The sequence below is a fragment of the Pantherophis guttatus genome, chromosome 1, assembly GCF_059756535.1.
Source record: "Pantherophis guttatus breed Tessera chromosome 1, ASM5975653v1, whole genome shotgun sequence".
NCBI lineage: Eukaryota > Metazoa > Chordata > Lepidosauria > Squamata > Colubridae > Pantherophis > Pantherophis guttatus.
In genome coordinates, this window is record NC_142063.1 from 273,665,682 (window position 1) to 273,684,004 (window position 18,323).

Here is an 18,323-nt window from a genome sequence, read left to right on the forward strand (position 1 = left end):
TGTATTCTATGGATATACCCCCAAAGAATTACATATAGCACATATCTATCTTATATCTGGATAACTAGACGTAGTAGAGTTCTCCTAATAATTCTGACATCAAAACTTGGGATGAGTTCTTTGAAAATTTTATCACTGGAAAAGGTGTGCTTGCTTCTCCTTCTTCTTATTGGAAAAAAATAAACTTGCTTGAAATAAAGGGGAAAGCAGATTGCAGATATGCCTTGATCTTCTTCTTTTGGTCTCCTCTATTCTCCATCAGTCTGTCAAAGAGAAGCAAGATCTCTTTAGACAAAGGGCTCTTTTCACTATCTGTGAACACTGAAGCCAGTGGTGAAATCCATTTTTTTTACTACCAGTTCTGTGGGTGTGGCTTGGTGGGCGTGGTGTGGCTTGGTGGGCGTGGCAGGGGAAGGATACTGCAAAATCTCCATTCCCACCCCACTCCTGGGGAAGGATATTGCAAAATCTCCATTCCCACTCCACTCTGGGGCCAGCCAGAGGTGGTATTTGCCGGTTCTCCGAACTGCTCAAAAATTCCACTACCGGTTCTCCAGAACCTGTCAAAACCTGCTGGATTTCACCCCGACTGAAACCTACTTCCATTGCTTCAGTACAAAGCAACAATGGTTTCCAGAAGTGGTTTGCCATTGTCTCCATTCTAAGGCTGAGAGAAAGTAAGTAGTCCAAACCTGATACCTTAACCACTACACTAAACTGGTTCTTCAGGTGTTTCTACCTATCTATTAAAAAATGTTTCTTGCTTGGAAAGGGACCCACCGCATTTTTATGTGCCTAATAAACTTTTGAACTCTTTTTGATCTGAACAAAAAATGAACCAAAGGGAAGGCATTCCTCCAATAGAGGGAAAAGGGATTTTTCTTCTTCTTCTAAGCATTTATTCCTTGCACATTGTTGTAATTGTGAAGCTGGTCATGTTACGCGGAAGAGTCTCTAGCCGAAGAAAAACATATAGTTGAATCATTTTCCCCCTAGGTTTGTAAAATTGTTTTGTCATTTATTTATTTATTCAATTTATATACCAACCCTTGGTGGCGCAGCAGACTAAATCACTGTTAAGTAACACCAGCTGCCTGCAATTACTGCAAGTTCAAATCTCACCAGGCTCAAGGTTGACTCAGCCTTCCATCCTTTCGAGGTAGGTAAAATGAGGACCCTGTTTGTGGGGGCAATAAGCTGACTTTGTATAAAAAAGAACACCGCTTAGGGGAGGGCCGAAAGCCCTACGAGGCAGATATATACAACAGTATGAAGGCTATTGCTTAACGCATTGTAAGCCACCCTGAGTCTCTGGAAAAGGGCGGCATATAAATCGAACCAATAAATAAATAAATAAATAAACCCATCTCATGTTTATGTGTTTCTAGGCAGTTTGCAATAAAACAAATAAAACAGGCAAAATACGTAATCTAAGAAACAAAAATGAAAACACATAGCAGCCAGGCATAATCTAACAAATCTTCCATATAGCCAAAAGGTGGGTTTTAACCAGGGGTGATATTCACTTACCTTCCCTACTGGTTCGCAGATGTGTGTGCGCGCGCATGCGCAGAGCCTCAAAAACGTGGAAAAATGGGACGTCATGATGTCTGTGTCGGTGGGCAGGGCATTCTGCAGTCACCCCTACCAGTTCGCCCAAACCGGATAGAATTGGCTGAATACCACCACTGGCTTTAACCCATAACCATGGCCCCACAATTGGGCACAAATCCAAGTTTTCAGGGCTTTATGAATGGTGACACAGCAAAAGAAAAAAAGTTTCTCCCTCTAGGTCACGGGTGTCAAATTCACGTCGTCACAGCAGCGTCACGTGATGTATTGGGACTTTCCCCCCCCCTTCGCTAAACCAGGCATGGACACGGCCAGCATGTGAAACATCCGACCCAGGGGCCAGGAGTTTGACAGCCCTGCTCTAGGCCTACTGTGGCTCCATCAGCCAATGCTTTCTAGACAACAGTAGTGGAACATACTCATTCTTCCAGATCAGGTAGGACAGGTAGAAACACACACACACACTCAAAATGCCATTTTTATATATGTATGTTACCATCAATGTGCGAAATCTATAGAATGCCAAAAGTTTCACATATTTGTTAATGATTGTACAGTAACTATGACTTATGATCCATGTCCTATTACATGCTGTTTATATGTACACTGTGAGCTTATGTAGTTTATGCATTCCATTCACTGGTGGGTTGCCCCCGGTTTGGACCGGTTTGCAAGAACTGGTAGTAAAACTGGCGGGAGGCCCCGCCCACCGCCCCAGATGTCATCATTAGCAATCTGCGCATGCGCAGAAGCAAGGCTTGTGCGTGATCCCGTTACGAACCGGTAGTAAAGGTAAGAAAAATCCACCCCCCGATTCCATTCCATTCTATTTCCTAGGCATTTTATGCAATACCAAAAAGCAAACTGTATGAAGTATAAAATGCTCACGCTAAAATGCCATTCTAACCTTCCCTGTTGAAGCAAGTAGGTCATTACTGATCATTTTTTTTTCCAGTAAGAAACTCCTGTACTTGATTTTGCATTTCTTCTTTCATTTTCATATAGGCCATTTCAATAAAGGGTTAGAGTTAGGCTTAACACTAGCCCTTTTCATGACTCTCTTTTCCTACTTTGCCTAAATAGTTCTTGTCATTCTGCACAATGCCTAGGTATTATACACAATGCCAAGGGAGCATATATAGCATTTTAAATAACACTGACATTTCATACTTTGCCAAAAATGTCACACATTCTATAGATTTCCTAGGCTTTCTACACAAGGCCAGCTTTTCATACCTTGCCGGTATCTTATATAATTTATTCAATTTTAATATTTCTTCAAGCCTTTCAAAGTAGTTATAAACAGCCAGTACTAACTTGCTAAACTTTGATTCAACTTTGTAGCACACTCAATGGTAACAAAAATGGGCGGGTTATGGCAGTGGGGCTTGGACTAAGAAAAAATAGTCCTCGATTTACAACAGTTTGTTTAGAGACCATTCAAAATTACAATGACATTGAAAAAAGTGACTTACGACCACGGATTCATACTTAGAATGGTTGCAGGGATTGCCTTTTACAACCTTTTGACAAGCAAAGTCAACAGGGAAACCAGATTCTCTTAACAAACATGTTACTAACTTAACTACAATGATTTCACTGTCAAGAAAGGTTGTAAAATGGGGGAAAACTTGCTTAACAACCATCTCACTTAGCAACAGAAATTTTGGGCTCAATTGGGATTGTAAATTGAGGACTACCTCTATCCTAGTTTTGCAATGGTTAATTACTGCCACCTCTTTTGCTCTGAGAAAGTGTAGCTCTGAGATTTTTAGCATGCTGTCCAGCCAGTGTTTCATGAACTCAGGAAGTCTATCTCCATTTTCAGAGAAGGTTGCCTCAGGTCAGTTATCCCCCTAACAATAGCTTTCTCTCTAACATGTTATCTACTCAATCCAAGTTGGCCACAACTTCATTAGAAAATGTTTTGCAGGAGGAAGGGTTGAATAAACTTTGTTCATAGATTTACTTCATGATAGTTAATTAATAACATGATCTGTTCTTTGAGCGTGTTCTTTGTCATGTGACAGTTGATTTCTCTATAAATGGATTAACTTCACTTACGAAGCCAACCGAATCTCTAAGCTACCCATCTGTGGTCTTAGAGTAGTACAATCATGACTCAAAAACACCTAAGCAAGGTTCTGGATGAAAAATTGGAAGAAAATGAAAAGAAGGCTGTTTCAGAACGGACATTTATGTATGATGGGGTGTTATATCCCACTATGATCTGTTCCCTGGAAACTCTGAAAAATATTAATACTTTTAGAGCTCGGGAAGATGATATCATACTAGCGACATATCCCAAAACAGGTAAACATTATAGTTTTACAAGTAATGCTTTTGCATGTATGTAGCCATGTTTAATCGTTTCTTTAGAGTTTGTAACAGAGTTCCTATTAAATAAAAAAGTTGCAGATTCCAAAGTATTACACATTTGATTGTGATGCATTTAATAATTTGTTGTAATGAAATTTCTCAATGATTACTATGTCTAAGATGGCATTCTTGATCATCTGTATATTTCAAGAAATACACAGATCATGATGTTGGCACTTCTGCTTAAAGTAATCAACTATATGAACAATATTGTAATTCTGAAAATGTCAATCACACATTTTCCATATCAATCCATGCAATATATGAAAATATATTTTAAAAACAGTTAGTAAAAGTCATGTTACTGTACGTGTAGTATTGAAAAATGACTGTATCAGGTTCTTTGGAGGCCAAACATTGGTGTGTTGATAAATTCTGTATTCTGTGGATATACCCCAAAAGAATTACATATAGTATATATCTAGTGAAATCGGATAGTTTTATCTATTCAAGGTTGCAAGGACTTTGATTTTGAGACCATGAATATTTCATGCAATGTAGATTATAATACAGCTCTATCAGATAGTTTTCTGTTTCTATATTCTTATTTTAAGGAGACAGTTGATAGTTGCCATTTTTCTAGTTACTGGTTAATACTACCAGTAAGTTCTTGCTCAACAAGTCTACGTACCTACGTACCTGTGCATGCAACAAACCCCCGAGCTGCACCCTCCTCTCATTCTTTTTGAAGTTGCATGTCTAGTCAATGCTTATTTCTGCATGTTCTCATTCTGTGTTTATACTTTCAACTCTGATGTCATTGAAATGATCTATGGTCAGGCTACAGCTTTTTATATATTAACTGATAGCATTTCTGCATTTCTTCAGGTTCAAACTGGGTTAAGGAGATCTTAATGCATCTGGAAGTTGCCTCTGGAAAATATGAGGAAGATGAACAGAAACAAAGGCAGCAAACACTGCAAGAATCATCACTGATTTCTTTTCTTGAATTTGGAGAGCCAGGAAAATTTGAGGTTAGAAGTTGGAGAAATATTCAGTAGCTTCTTATCAAGTGGCAGGAAAGTCACATGAAAGATTTAAAAGCTGATGTAGGAAAGAGCATCTCTGTTTTAACAAAGTGAAATTCACTCATTAGGGGGAAATAAAACAACCTAGACAGGTGCAGGAGAGAAACATGGATTTTTGTGTGTGAGGCTGTGTTTTCAGTTTAATCAGCTCACTGCAAAAATGTGTTGTAAATCATTGGAGCGCTACTAAAAACAAAGCAGATTTTGCTAGTCTGAATTCTGCCCTTAAATATCATAACATCAATCTATGAGAAATAAGCTAAAGTAGGAACAGGCATCCTTTTCAGAAGTAATTCTCAATGTGTATGTGTTGATGGGAAGTGATGATACTTTCACAGACAGACAGAGGTGACAAAGGAGGTGACAGACAGAGGTGACATCAAGGCCCAAATCAGCAGAGACAACATTTTTACCTTGGCTGGTTTGTTTTTTTAGATGAATTGATTCTATCCCAAAATTTAATTGATCTTAAGTAAGGAATGAAATTTCATCTTTGATTTTCGATAATATGCTACCATGTATCAGTGATAAATACATATCACCACTTCAGAGAGCATATACAGGCTGTATGAAGGCAAACAAGTTAGGGCTTGAATGGAAGATTCAGTCAGAGACTTCAGCTTGTCCTTATTTTAAAATTATTTTCAGTAGCTTTGTATTTTATCATGAATTCTTAGTTCTCTTTTATTCCAATTGAATAATTTAAAGAATCTCACCAGATTGAATGTGTTCTCTTAGGAATAGCAAGAATTCTGAGGAGGGTTTGACTTGTGCTGTTTCCTCTAGCACAATGACTTCAAATTCGGGCCCTTCTTTGACACTTTCCTCCAGTGCATCACAGCAGTTTATGATGACAAAGTTCAGTGGGACTCATTTTGTTGAGATGAACTTTGATATCCCTAATTTATATTTGTGTATGATTTTCTTTGCATTATGATTTTAACATTATAAAAGACGATGGAAAAAATGCCTTCCAGACGAATTATAAAAACACACCTCATCCCTCAAAAATTGCCCAGGTCTCTTTTTGAACAAAAGGCAAAAGTAAGTACCTTAATTTTCTTGATTTTGAGGTTATATATCAATAGTACATATATCAATGAGATGTTGTCAAATAAATTTACACAGTAAAATAGGACCACACACCCAGGATTACATCAGATTTTCATGACCTGAGCAGGCCTGGATTTAAGCAAAACTGTATTTTATTCAGAATAAAAATTGAAACCTTTCTTTTTCTGGTTTTCAAGCAAGCAAGAAAGGTGCATCACTGGAGCCCAAAGTCTAAGACTTATTGCCACCGAATGTCATTATTTAGTGTTATGTTAGTATCAGGCAAGTTCATCACATCAGTGATATAATCACTCAGAGTTGTTTCAACATGAGGTGACCTGCAAATAAATTTAAGAAATAAAATAAATAAATAAATAAATAAATAAATAAATAAATAAATAAATAAATAAATAAAATCTTCACTTAAATATTCAAACTGAGCCATAGTTAAAGATTTCAGGTCAAATGTTCTGAGCTTCGCTGCTTACAATAGTTTATTTAGGATCTTGGGAAATGGTCTTGGAAAAATTCCTGAAAAATTCCTGTTCTCCTAATTGGGTTATCTTACCTTTAATCACCATTCAATTGATTTCCTTATTTGTTCGTTTGTTTATTATTTTCTATGCCATGTATGTCCCCTACAAGGTGACTCTGGGTGGCTACATTTGAACTTTCATACTGCAATTTTTTAAAAATGGAATGTTTTCAGCTTTCTGGCTCTGGTCTTCTAGATTTTATATTTACATGTCAATATGTGATTTTGCCTTAAAGATACTGGTTTTGTTACGGAATCCAAAGGACACAGCTGTATCTTTCTTCCATTTTTCCAAAGGCATCAAAATGATTTCTGACAAGGAAACCTGGGATGAGTACTTTGAAGATTTTATCACTGGAAAAGGTATGTTTGCTTCTCTTTCTTCATTGGAAAAAAAATAATGATTCGAATAAGGGGGGAAATGGACTGGATAGAGCCCTTGGCCTTATTCTTTTGGTCTCCTGTACCCTCCATCTGTCTGTGGATGAGAAGCAAGATCTCTTTGGACAAAGGGCTCTTTTGTTCTGTTTGTCTTTCAATACTGAAACTTATTTCCATTGCTTCAGGATAAAGCAACATACACTATAAATAAAAACTGGAATTATACACTGTGAATGAATGGAAAGCTATTCACTTTTGGTGAACATGTCACTTTTGGTAAACAGTTGAGGCAATCTAATGAACAGTCATTATTAATAAACAGGGGCTTCAGTGACTAGGAAACTGTCAAAAATGTCAAGAGAATGGCTGGAACTATGCAGTAAAATCCTGTATCTTTTAAAAATGTGTTGTCCGTGTAAAAAAGAAAAAGCAAGGTTTTGACTGAGTGGTCATAAGTTTTTGATTCCTCCTACAGATGCCCCTGTTAGACAAGCAACCCAACAATTAAAATAACAATAACAACAAAAACAAAAACAACCAATAATGGTGACCAATAATTTACATCACCTATGGTATTCAACATTTGTTAATAATCAGAAGAAAATACTAAATAGAAAGGGTATAGTAAAAGATCACATTGGAATCAATATAAAACATTAACGGAAAGAATGAATAGTTAATGGGCAAGCAATTACATTTCTCTAATATTATTCAAAGCAGAATTTCCACATGTCTAATGTTAAAGCAGTATTCTGAATTTCTTATGGAAGAAATATTCAGAGAAGCGTTTTGTTCCATTACTCCAAACTTTGTCTTATAAGCTTCACACCATTGTTTGTTTGTTTGCTTGCTTGCTTTGTGGGCTTGTGGGGCTAAACAGCAAAATAAATATTCTCATTATCATTCACTCTGTTATGGATAAGTAATCAATGTGTTCTGCTTAATTCCTATCAGTGGTCTATGGATCTTATTTTGATTATATTATTGAATGGAACAAGTATGTTGATGACAGCAATATATTTTTTATTACCTATGAGGAGATAAAAGAGGTAAGTGAGGGATCCTTGATGCTATCTGAAGTTGCTTGTTTTCTTTCAGACATTTTATTACCCAAACTAGGTAACATCATCAGTGCTAGTAAGGAAGTAACAGCTAGTAAGCTGTTTTCTGTCAGTTTATGTTCTGGTGGCTTACTTGTCAATATCGGTGGGAAATGGCCTTAGAGTTTCTTTGGTTGGACTGTTTGCTGTTGCTGTTGACTTCTTTGGCTATTTCTTGATTGTTGGTAGAAGAGGTAACTTTTTAATAATAAAGATTTAGATTTAATTTGAGAATAAAATTATTTTTTGCCAACTACTCTATGGTAATGAACAATTGATTAGGAAATAAAAATAGGAACTATAACTCAAGGCTTCTGCTTGGTTACTTTTCTCTTAGCAACTGGTAAATATATCAGAAACATTTTCTTTTTAAAGTCAACCTCTGGATCAGCTGATCTACTCTTGCTAATACTTCAATGAAAGAATACTATGCTTTGTTTCACTTGTTTATTTTTTCTAATTCACACAAGTCCAACCTTCAAATATCAAAATTTTTGGGTGGTACCCAGATCAAGATTTGGAGTAGAGATATTTGAAATGTTTCCAGGGAAGCCTTATTAATTTATGTTATATATATTTTTGGGTTATTCAGAATCCAGCCTCAGCACTGAAAAAAATAGCCAAATTCTTTGATTTTTCTGTGACCAAAGAAAAGATTGAGAGCATTGTAAAGGAAACACGTTTTGAAAGCATGAAAGATAATGCAGGAACCTATGGAAAAATGGGCCAGGTACTTTTCCGCAAAGGTAACTTATAATATTTTTAATAATTTTGCCCACAAAATTTAGCAATCCTCTCTAACCTAGTGGCTTCATGATATGTGGGGTTTTAGCTCCCATTACTCAAAGTATTCAAAGTGGTGAAGAAGGGGAACTCAAGTATAAATCAGGAAATACAGAAAGCAAAACTAGGGTATTTTGCTGCTAGCTGTTTGGTCTGGCTAAAAGACAGGGCAAACCTCCAAAATAAGAGGCTATTTGATTTAGAAGGTCATGAATTAAGATTTGGATGGCATGGTTATCTATGGCAGCGGTCACCAACTGGTGGTCCGTGGACCACTGGTGGTCCATGAGAAAATTTTGGTGGTCCACAGAAAAATTATTTGCATTTTTTATATTGCACTAAATCAGGGGTCCTCAAATTACGGCCCCTGGGCTGGATACGTGCAATGAACAGTTGTGTTGCTGCAGAGAATCTCCCCCTTCAGGGTCTTTTTGTGTGGGTCGGAGGGGGGCAGAAGTTCTGACTCGGGGTCTGCTTCAGCCTCCTGGTGTGAGGCTTTGGGTGAAAGCTGGAAGGAAGTGCTGCTAGTGGTGCAGAGCCAGAGGGCCTTGTTCCAGTTTCATGGCCTGGAACTGACTGACCATCTCAGCCCACTGAGCCTCCACTATCTGGCCTTGCACTCCCACAAGTCTTCCCTCTGCTTGGAAAGCCTATGCTCATAGTCCTCAGTGAGCTGCTTCTACTGAGCCTCCTTCGCAGCCAGATCCAATTTGAACTGAGCCAGCTGTTTTGCCAACTCTTTCTTGTGGTGGCTGCTTAGCTCCAACAGCTGCTTCCTGTTGGGGCCCTAAGGAGCCCAGGTGGGGAGGTGAGGAGTGGCTGGGAAGGGAAGGGCAAGTAGAGGCCGGAGAGGCGCCCCTTGACATGACCACCTGGCTACACCCATCCAGCCAGGCATTAGGCAGATCATATTAGTGGTCCACAGGATTTAAAATTATGAATTTAGTGGTCCCTGAGGTCTGAAAGGTTGGTGACCCCTGATCTATGGTATGACATAGTTAAAGTAAATGTTGATTTTAATAACTATTTTGTTAGGCTTGCCATCCTAAGTGCTCTCTGATAAACTGAGGGACAAAAAGATCAAATATGTTTTAAAAATGGGTAAAGGGGCACAAAACTAAATCAGAATACCAGCAAATAGCCCAAATCTGCAAGTAGGGAATCAGGAAAGCTAAGGCCCAGAATCAGAGGTGGGCTGCTGGGGGTTCGCAGAGGTTTGGGGAAACCTCTAGCTAAGATTCTGTGCAGTTCAGAGAACCCCCAAATCCCACTCCTGGCTGGCGCCACCTACCCTGTCCCACCCCTCCCAAGAGTCCCCACACGGCCAGTTTTGGATGCAGGTAAGTGCAGGGCGTGCACGGAGGCTTGGGGAGGGCAAAAAATGGGCCTACCGGAAGTTGGGAAAGCCAGAAAAGGGCCTGTTTCTGTCCTCCAGAGGACCTCTGGAGCCTGGGGAGGCCATTTTCGCCCTCCCGGAGGCTCAAGGAAAGCCTCCGGAGCCCGGGGAGGGCAAAAACACCCCCCCATGGTGCAGGAGGCCGACTAGGTCACGCCCACCATGGCCGTGCCCATCCAGCAACCAGGCAAAGAACCCTTTACTAAAATTTTTGAAGCCCACCCCTGTCCAGAATGAGTTGCTAAGACTGGCAACTAATGTTAATGCTAATAATGATGATAATAATAACAACAATAATAATAAATATTTTTTCAATATGTAGGGAACAAACAGAAAGTCAAGAAAATGATAGGTCCAGTAATGGGAGCAGATGGCAAGAGGGTGACAGGCAGCGGGGCAAATCACAACTGCTGAATTCCTGCTTTTAAATATGACTTCTCTGCACTGCGATAAGGAATCAGCTATTTTATTTAAGGGTTTCTTTCTTTTGTAAAATAAAAGATTTAAACCTCATCAAGTCCTATCTGATAGTCTTCTTAGTGACTAGAGTCAAATGCTGAGAAAGGGGACAAATCCCATCTTATAAAGTCTGATAGTACCCTACACAAATTGAAATGACTTTGTTACTCATCCAAAGCAAATAGCTAGGCCAAGGGTTGGCAACCTTAAAACACTCAAAGAGCCACAAAGTCCTAATTGGAAGCCCTCCATTCAATTCTGGAGCCAACCGGAAGTCCGGTTCCCCCACAATAGAGTCTCTCCTAGTGCTGCATCCTTTTTCCTCTATCTGTCCTAACAGAAAGCCTTACCGATTGTGGAGCCGACCGGCGACAGGGAGCCGCAGTAGAGGGATGAAAGAGCCACATGCGGCTCCAGAGCCGTGGGTTGCTGACCCCTGAGTTAGGCTAACCTTTTTGAGGGATAAGGCAGGGGGGAGAGATCTCTTCCAAATTTGAGAAATGGAACATTTCCTAAGGATGCATAAAGTATCTTTGTTAAAATTAACAGTTCATGAACCATGTGAAGTGGACACCACTGCTTGAAGATGTTCCATGAAGGTGTCTTTATTGTGCGATAAAACCCGCTGTTGCTTTTAGAGGAGTTTTGAAGAATAGTTATTCTTTGGGTTACCTTTACCTTCCTACTCTCCACTAACCACTGTAATTGTTTCTTTTTCTTTTTTAGGCATAGTAGGTGATTGGACATCTGTCTTCTCAGAAAGCCAGAATAAAAAAATGGACAGAAAATTTGAGGAGACTATAGCTAAAACTAAGCTTGGAATGATGCTGAAATATGAGCTGTACTGCAAAAACTGAACAGCTAGAAATCTCTCATGTTCTGATTCTCTGCATACGGGTAAACATACTTAAATTGTTCAAGAAGAATTGGTAGTGCCTTCCTCAGTCTCCAAATATGCCAGATATCATTTTCGATAATCCTAACACAGCTATTGGTTCTGTTATGTGATGAGTCAAAGATTATAGCAGCTGAAGTCCAACAATCTGAAAAAAAATTCTGCTTTCAGAACACCATTCACTCTTTTCCCCTCTTTTGGATATTGACATTAAATGGAAGAACTTTTCCAGAATTAATAAAAACCTAGACTTACCTATCAGATGAAGTTTACTCTCTTATTCTGTACAAAATTTGTGGATAATTGTTAAAAGACTAAAATGACTAAGAGGCTTCCATTATCCCCACAATAGCATTCCTTATAAATTTTAGCTTGCTTTAATACAGTAATTCACTCCAAAACTCAAAATCCAACAGAGATAACTTATTGGTTCTAACTCAGGGGTCCTCAACCTATGGGCCATGGCCCAGTACCATTCGCACATGCACATGCGTGCATAAAGGTGCATGGCCCTCTCCCCATCCGGGCCATGAACCCAAAAGGTTGGGGAACTCTGTTCTAACTTATACCAAATGTCCTCTTCTGTACGACCAATAGCACAAAGAAACTGTACAGTCAAGCTTTCCACAGAGGAAGCAAAGGTAAAAACAGTGTTGCCTTGTCCTGATGAAAGAATTTACTCTCTTATTCTGTACAAAATTTGTTGAGCAATTGTTGAAAGACTAAAATGACTAAGAGGCTTTTATTATCCCCATAATAAAATTCCTTATAAATTTTAGTTTGCTTTAAGACAGTAATTCACCCCAAAATTCAAAATCCATCAGAGATAACTTCTTGGTTCAAAACTTATACCAAATGTCCTTTCTGTAATGATTACTAACGCAAAGAAATTGTACGGTTAGGGCTTTACGCAGAGGGAGGCAAAAGTGAAAAGAGTATTGCATTGACAAAATGAAATTTTTGGGATGACAAAAATCCCATCTTTTATATTTGTGATATCATTAGTCACACATATGAAAGAGGTCCAGCTTGTGAAGCGTATTGCAATGCTCCTTTCCACATTTTGACAAAACTCTACACATGCCCTAGCAAACTAGACACCTTGTGTAGAATGGCCCATTTACTTAAAAAGAATCAAATTTTGTTGATACTTAAAAAGAAATAACATTATGTGTCATTTGATTATTCTTATGGGAAAGCCAGCTAAAATACCAATGTCCACTAGCAAACTTTATCCACTTAACTAGTGATTTAGCCAGCCAATTTCTTTGAGATCCCATAGGGCTAACTTTCAGATAGAAGTGTGTAGCAATGCAGGTTTATAGTACAACCATATCCACAGACCAATACACACAAAGTCCTTATTCCTCTCTGCTCTGCAGTGATGGGACCACCCCTTGAGTATTGGACATAGTTCTGATGTCACACTTCCATAAGATTAATTGATAGGTTAGAAGAGTCTCAGAGGACAGCAACAAAGACAATAGAGGGACTTGAGGACATGCCTTATGAAGGCAGGGTGAAGAATCCTTGAATGTTTGTTGTTGTTAGTTGCGAAGTGGTGTCCGACCTATCGCAACCCCATGGACAATGTTCCTCCAGGCCTTCTTTCCTCTACCATCCTCTGGAGTCCATTTAAGCTCACACCAACTGCTTCAGTGACTCTATTCAGCCACCTCGTTCTCTGTCGTCCCCTTCTTCTTTTGCCCTCAGTCTTTCCCAGCATTAGGCTCTTCTCCAATGAGTCCTTCCTTCTCATTAGGTGGCCAAAGTATTTGAGTTTCATCTTCAGGATCTGGCTTTCTAAAGAGCAGTCAGGGTTGATCTCCTCTAGGACTGACTTGTTTGCTTGCCTTGCAATCCAAGGGACTCACAGGAGTCTTCTCCAGCACTATAGTTCAAAGGCCTCAATTCTTTGGCGCTCAGCCTTCCTTATGGTCCAACTTTCACAGCCATACATTGCAACTGGGAAAACCATAGCCTTGACTATACACACTTTTGTTGACAGGGTGATGTCTCTGCTTGAATGTTTAATTGGGACAAAACAAACTGAGAAGGAATATATGGTTTTCAGACTTTTGTTAAAGTCCCATTGTGGACTTAAGCATATTATTTTTTGAGCTGTGTAAAATGCTTCTTTAACTTTCATTTTGCTCAGCACCATTCTGCATAGAGTAATAAGCAAAACAGCCAGCAGATGTCACCCTTTTATAGTGTTACGATATGTCTTCAGGAAGAACGAAAGCTGAGTAGGAATTCAACATTTGAATTTCTGATATCAAGAAATAGCAATTAGGAGGAAGAGGTAATTGGGTGATTTCTTTAAGCTTGTATTAGTTGATTCAGATGAGGTGAAAAAGGTCCAATTTAAGTAATGTATTCTTAATACAGGCTAATTTGCCAATCATTACTCAGAAACACTCATTGACGATGAAATTTGTGAATTTAAAAATTTACTTCTGCAATTATTATTATAGGTATCCCTTCATAGGACTGATAGAGATAAAAGAACTTATTATACATATGAAAACCAGCTTTATGATTTCTATTGGTTATTTTCAATTTATGTTCAGGGGACATCTGTGAATTAAATGATAGAAGAAACAAGATAAAATTTGGCATTAAACACACACACACACACACACACACACACACTGACAATCCCATTTTACTCCTGCTGCTGGTGTTGCATTGCAAAACTAGTATCATCAGCAGAAATGCAAGGAAATGACATTGTGAATAAACAGTGTTTCTCTTTCCATTGCTAAATCATTGCATGATCTGACTTTTGCTGAAGACCAACATTTTTAATATTATTCCAAATATGCCTTTGAAACTGGACACAGTTTCCAGTTGTGCAGGAACTGGACAACTGCAGCTCAGTTCCTCCAGAGCAAGGGGGTCAAACTTGTGGCGTCACATTGCTGTTACTTGATGTTTTGGGACGTTTTTCCCATTCACGGAGCTGGGGTGGGTGTGGCTTATGCGTGATGCAACTGGCTCGCGTCCCACCACTTTGACACCCTGCTCCAGAGATATCCGAGATCTAACTCCATCCACTGTGAAAACCCCTATGGGATTTGTCATCTCAAAGAAATTGGCTGGCTAAATCACTAGTTTAGTGGAGATAGTTTGCTAGTGGACATCTGCACTTTAGCTGGCTTTCACGTAAGAACTTTAGTAATTCAGAAAAGATGTAGAAAAGATTTCCAGGCTTATGGGTACACAGGCCACATGCAATTTATACACAACTCAGTTTTGCTATATTCTGGCGAAAGGATACACCAAACTCGGTTTACCCGAAGCATGCTCATACATGCTTGTATCTCTACTGTAGACACTATCTTTCAAGCCAAGCTACTGGTGTCTGTATTCCACCAACTATAACATATATGTTATATATATACAGGGAGCTGAAATAGAGAAAAAGAAAATCCCCGGCCATCACCACTTTTCTTCCAGTGGTGTTGTGTGTTTGTGCATTTTTGTGTGCTTTAACAGACCTCCCACAGAAAGATTTTTTGTTTCAAAGCATGCCACCCACATTAGGAATTTTTGGCAAATGCTGTGAATATCTGAATATAATCAGGCAGCTGCTTTTAATTTTGGCATTCCCTACCGTACAAAGTCTCCAACACCATCTTTAGTCCTAAAACAGATCTCAGTCATTAAGGAGGCCAGGAATTTGGCTGTACCACCTAAGCATGTACTTGCACCGATATGCATAAAGAGCCATATAGATAGAAAGAGTGTTATTGGGAATTGTACCATTGGGGATTCCTCATTCTGCTTCCTGTTGCTCTGCCATATTGTCTTTCTCTTTCTAAAGAACCAAACCAACTGGTATTAAAGAGGGCAAAGAAATGAAATCATTGCTGTGGGTCTAACTGTTATCACTGGGAGATGTTCATCTGAATTTTTAATTTAGAAAAAGAATGGATCTCATTAGGGTTTTTTTCCTAAAAATTTCTCTTGCACTTATGATTTTAAAAAGATATCTTTTTTTCCTGCAAAGGAGTAGAAAATTTTGGTGAAATAATCATAAGTGACAGATTTTTCATTTTCTCAGATGCACAGACATCAGTAATTGTGTAAGAATACTTACCATACAGACATCTCACTAAGAGGGTGAATAATCTTCCTGGTCTGCTATATCTCATTTCAGCCCCAACACAGAACAGCTTGCGGGGGCTCTCCCCATAAACCTTTGGGAAATCAGAAAGGATGAAGTCAGGGAAAGCGATCGAGAAAGAGCAGCATGTTCTGTCATTTTTACAACTAATGTCAAAAGCACCACCCAAACAAAATCCAAAAGAAATTCTAAACCACTCCGAGGATGAGATAGAAAATTAGAATTTTCTTCCTTGGGGATGAAACCTTTGGGAAAATGGGAAGGCAGATTGTAATATGGTTTTCAGCTTTATAAATCAAACATTGGGTGGAGACACTTTCTAAGCAAAGGCATACAATATGATGAATAGATTCATATGTTTGAAAAGGGGTTACAGTTGTTGCTGCGTAAAAAAAAACATTCATGAGCTCGTATCGGATTTTCTGCAATCTTACTGTCATCTCTTTGAAGAGAAATGACGAGGTTTTTTGGCAAGGTCCTTCTTTGTGCTTTATTGCACAAAGAAGCAGTCTTTTGCTAAGATATTCACTTTCCCTCAAGAAATGCTGTTCTCTGCAATTTTCCTTAAGGAGAAAATCCAGTAACCAGGGAAATACATTTAGACTTGAACAGATAGCCAAAGCTGAGCGATGGCTACATTCCAAACATAGGGGATAAATCACATATTTCTAGATGTGTGGTATTTTTCCCCCCTTTAACCATACACACAGAAAATGTTCTGTCAAAGAAACAAATTTGGTTGAGAAATTCCATTGCTCATAACACCACTGATATATTGTATTTACCTGCTACAAATCATCCGAGCATTGCCTGTCCTGCATCTTTTTTTAGATAAAAAATATTTTGCACTGAAATAACCTTATTATATAGCAGTTGAATTTTAGGGCTGCAGAGCAAAACCAATGCAACTGGGATGTAATTTCAGACACTTCTTTAAAATGTTTTTTTTTTGTTGTTGTTATTGAGTATTATTCAGTATTATTAAAATTATGAAATGAGTAGTTCAATAAATATTGAGGAACAAAAGGCAGAGAAAACCTTCAAATGGACTTGGAAGACAATTTCTCCTCTAGCTTCTCTAGCCAGTGTACAAGCATTTTTTTCCTTAAAAGAAATTCATAATTTTGTACACAGTTTGGAGTAGAATATGAAGGTTCAGTTCCATTCCTATTTCACCCCTTCCTGCACAAAGAAATGATGCAAAGGTTGTTTCTATGTTTGAAAGAATCTAAGAATCATTTTTCACATTATTCAGTATGGACTGTAAGAGCAGGTTGGATTCACTCTGCCAACTTTAATGGTTTGAATGGAATTTAAATCATGACTCATAGTCTTGATCTACTATGTATTTTCCACAAAGTGCTTTCAAAATGGGCCAATTCAGATATAAATTTTGGTTTAATAATCCACAATATATTAGGCAACTAAAATCTACCTTTCTCCCTACTTGTCACTTCTGTTGTGTTTAAGACTTTTAAAGAGTTCCTTTTATATCCAAATGAGAAAATGTGGTTTAATTTCAATGTATATAAAAAGTCACAAAACCAGAAAAACACCCATAGATGGTTCTTGAACCCAACATTTCCATTGCTAAGCAAGGCAATTGTTAAGTGAGCTTTGCCCCATTTTGCAACCTGTTACAGCTGTTAAGTGAATCACTGCACTTGTCAAGTTAGCAATATAGTTGTTAAGTCTTTCTTCCCCATTGACTTTGCTGGTCAGAAGATTGCAAAAAGTGATCACATGGCCCCAGGACACTGCAACTGTCATAAATACATGCCAATTGCCAAGAGTCTGAATTTTGATCACATCAAGGTATTTGTTTAATGTTGGCTAACCCTGAAAATATAAACAGAATTCAATAGGTCCCAAAGATGATTTTTTTCCCCAAAAAGGCAACTGGACTTTCTTGGTGTTTGTTTTTTTTTTTTAAAAAAAACATTAAACTTCTCATCCAAGACACTTTTTCAATAGGGTTGAAAAATATAGGATTCAATAGGGCTCTGCCTGAATGGGAGACCACTAGGAAATCCCACGACTGGGAAGAAAGCAACGGAAAATAATGTCCTTATTGTTGCTCCCCCCAAAAAACTATCCATTTGTCTCTGAATTGACTTGGCCTTGAGTTTTACTTTCCACAGCATCACCCAGTAACTATAGATCACCGTATAGATATGCGAAGCTGTTAGCCACTACAAATCACTAGCGGGGGAAAATAACCTACTTATTCGAACTGCGTAATACGTAAAAAAATGGAGCTCTGTGGCTTTGAACTTGGTTTGGGCGCACACTGCACATCGCGCACCTGTTTAAAGCTGACGCTCCGACCAGCGCTTCCCTTCGCCTGTCGCTAGAGGGCGAGCGCTCCATTCCTCAAGCGGTCGGTCGGGGCAAAGTTGTCTGCCGACCCAGGTGCGTGCCTCGCAGCAGGTGTTTTGGATTAAGGTGAAATCAAACGCGCGGCCTGCTTTGCAGCTCCCTTCCCCCGTTTCCCCTCCCCCCCTCCCGCGGGTGGGTCGTTCGCTTTGTAGCGGCGGCTTGAAAGAGGTTTCCCCCCCTCTCCTGGCTCCACTGAAGCCAGATGGTACCTCCCAAGGTGAAGAAATGAGG

The 18,323-nt window shown here is 38.9% G+C and overlaps 1 protein-coding gene and 1 long non-coding RNA gene across 2 annotated transcripts in view; one reads left to right on the plus strand and one right to left on the minus strand.

Annotated features, from left to right (window-relative positions):
* Positions 1–3,633: 3,633 nt before the first annotated feature.
* On the plus strand, positions 3,634–11,842 carry LOC117672044 (sulfotransferase 6B1-like). Its single transcript, XM_034428423.3, has 7 exons — positions 3,634–3,885; positions 4,780–4,925; positions 5,934–6,023; positions 6,804–6,930; positions 7,903–7,997; positions 8,641–8,794; positions 11,413–11,842. The coding sequence occupies exons 1-7, from the start codon at positions 3,690–3,692 to the stop codon at positions 11,541–11,543; spliced, it is 939 nt and encodes a 312-aa protein (XP_034284314.2). The 5' UTR covers positions 3,634–3,689; the 3' UTR covers positions 11,544–11,842.
* The window catches only part of LOC117672043 (uncharacterized), a 55,355-nt gene continuing 43,144 nt past the window's right edge, over positions 6,113–18,323 (minus strand). The window contains exons 3-4 of the long non-coding RNA XR_004593104.3: positions 15,687–15,786; positions 6,113–6,370 (exon numbers count right to left, since the gene is read on the minus strand). This is a non-coding gene — a long non-coding RNA (uncharacterized LOC117672043). The remainder of the gene's footprint in view (positions 6,371–15,686; positions 15,787–18,323) is intronic.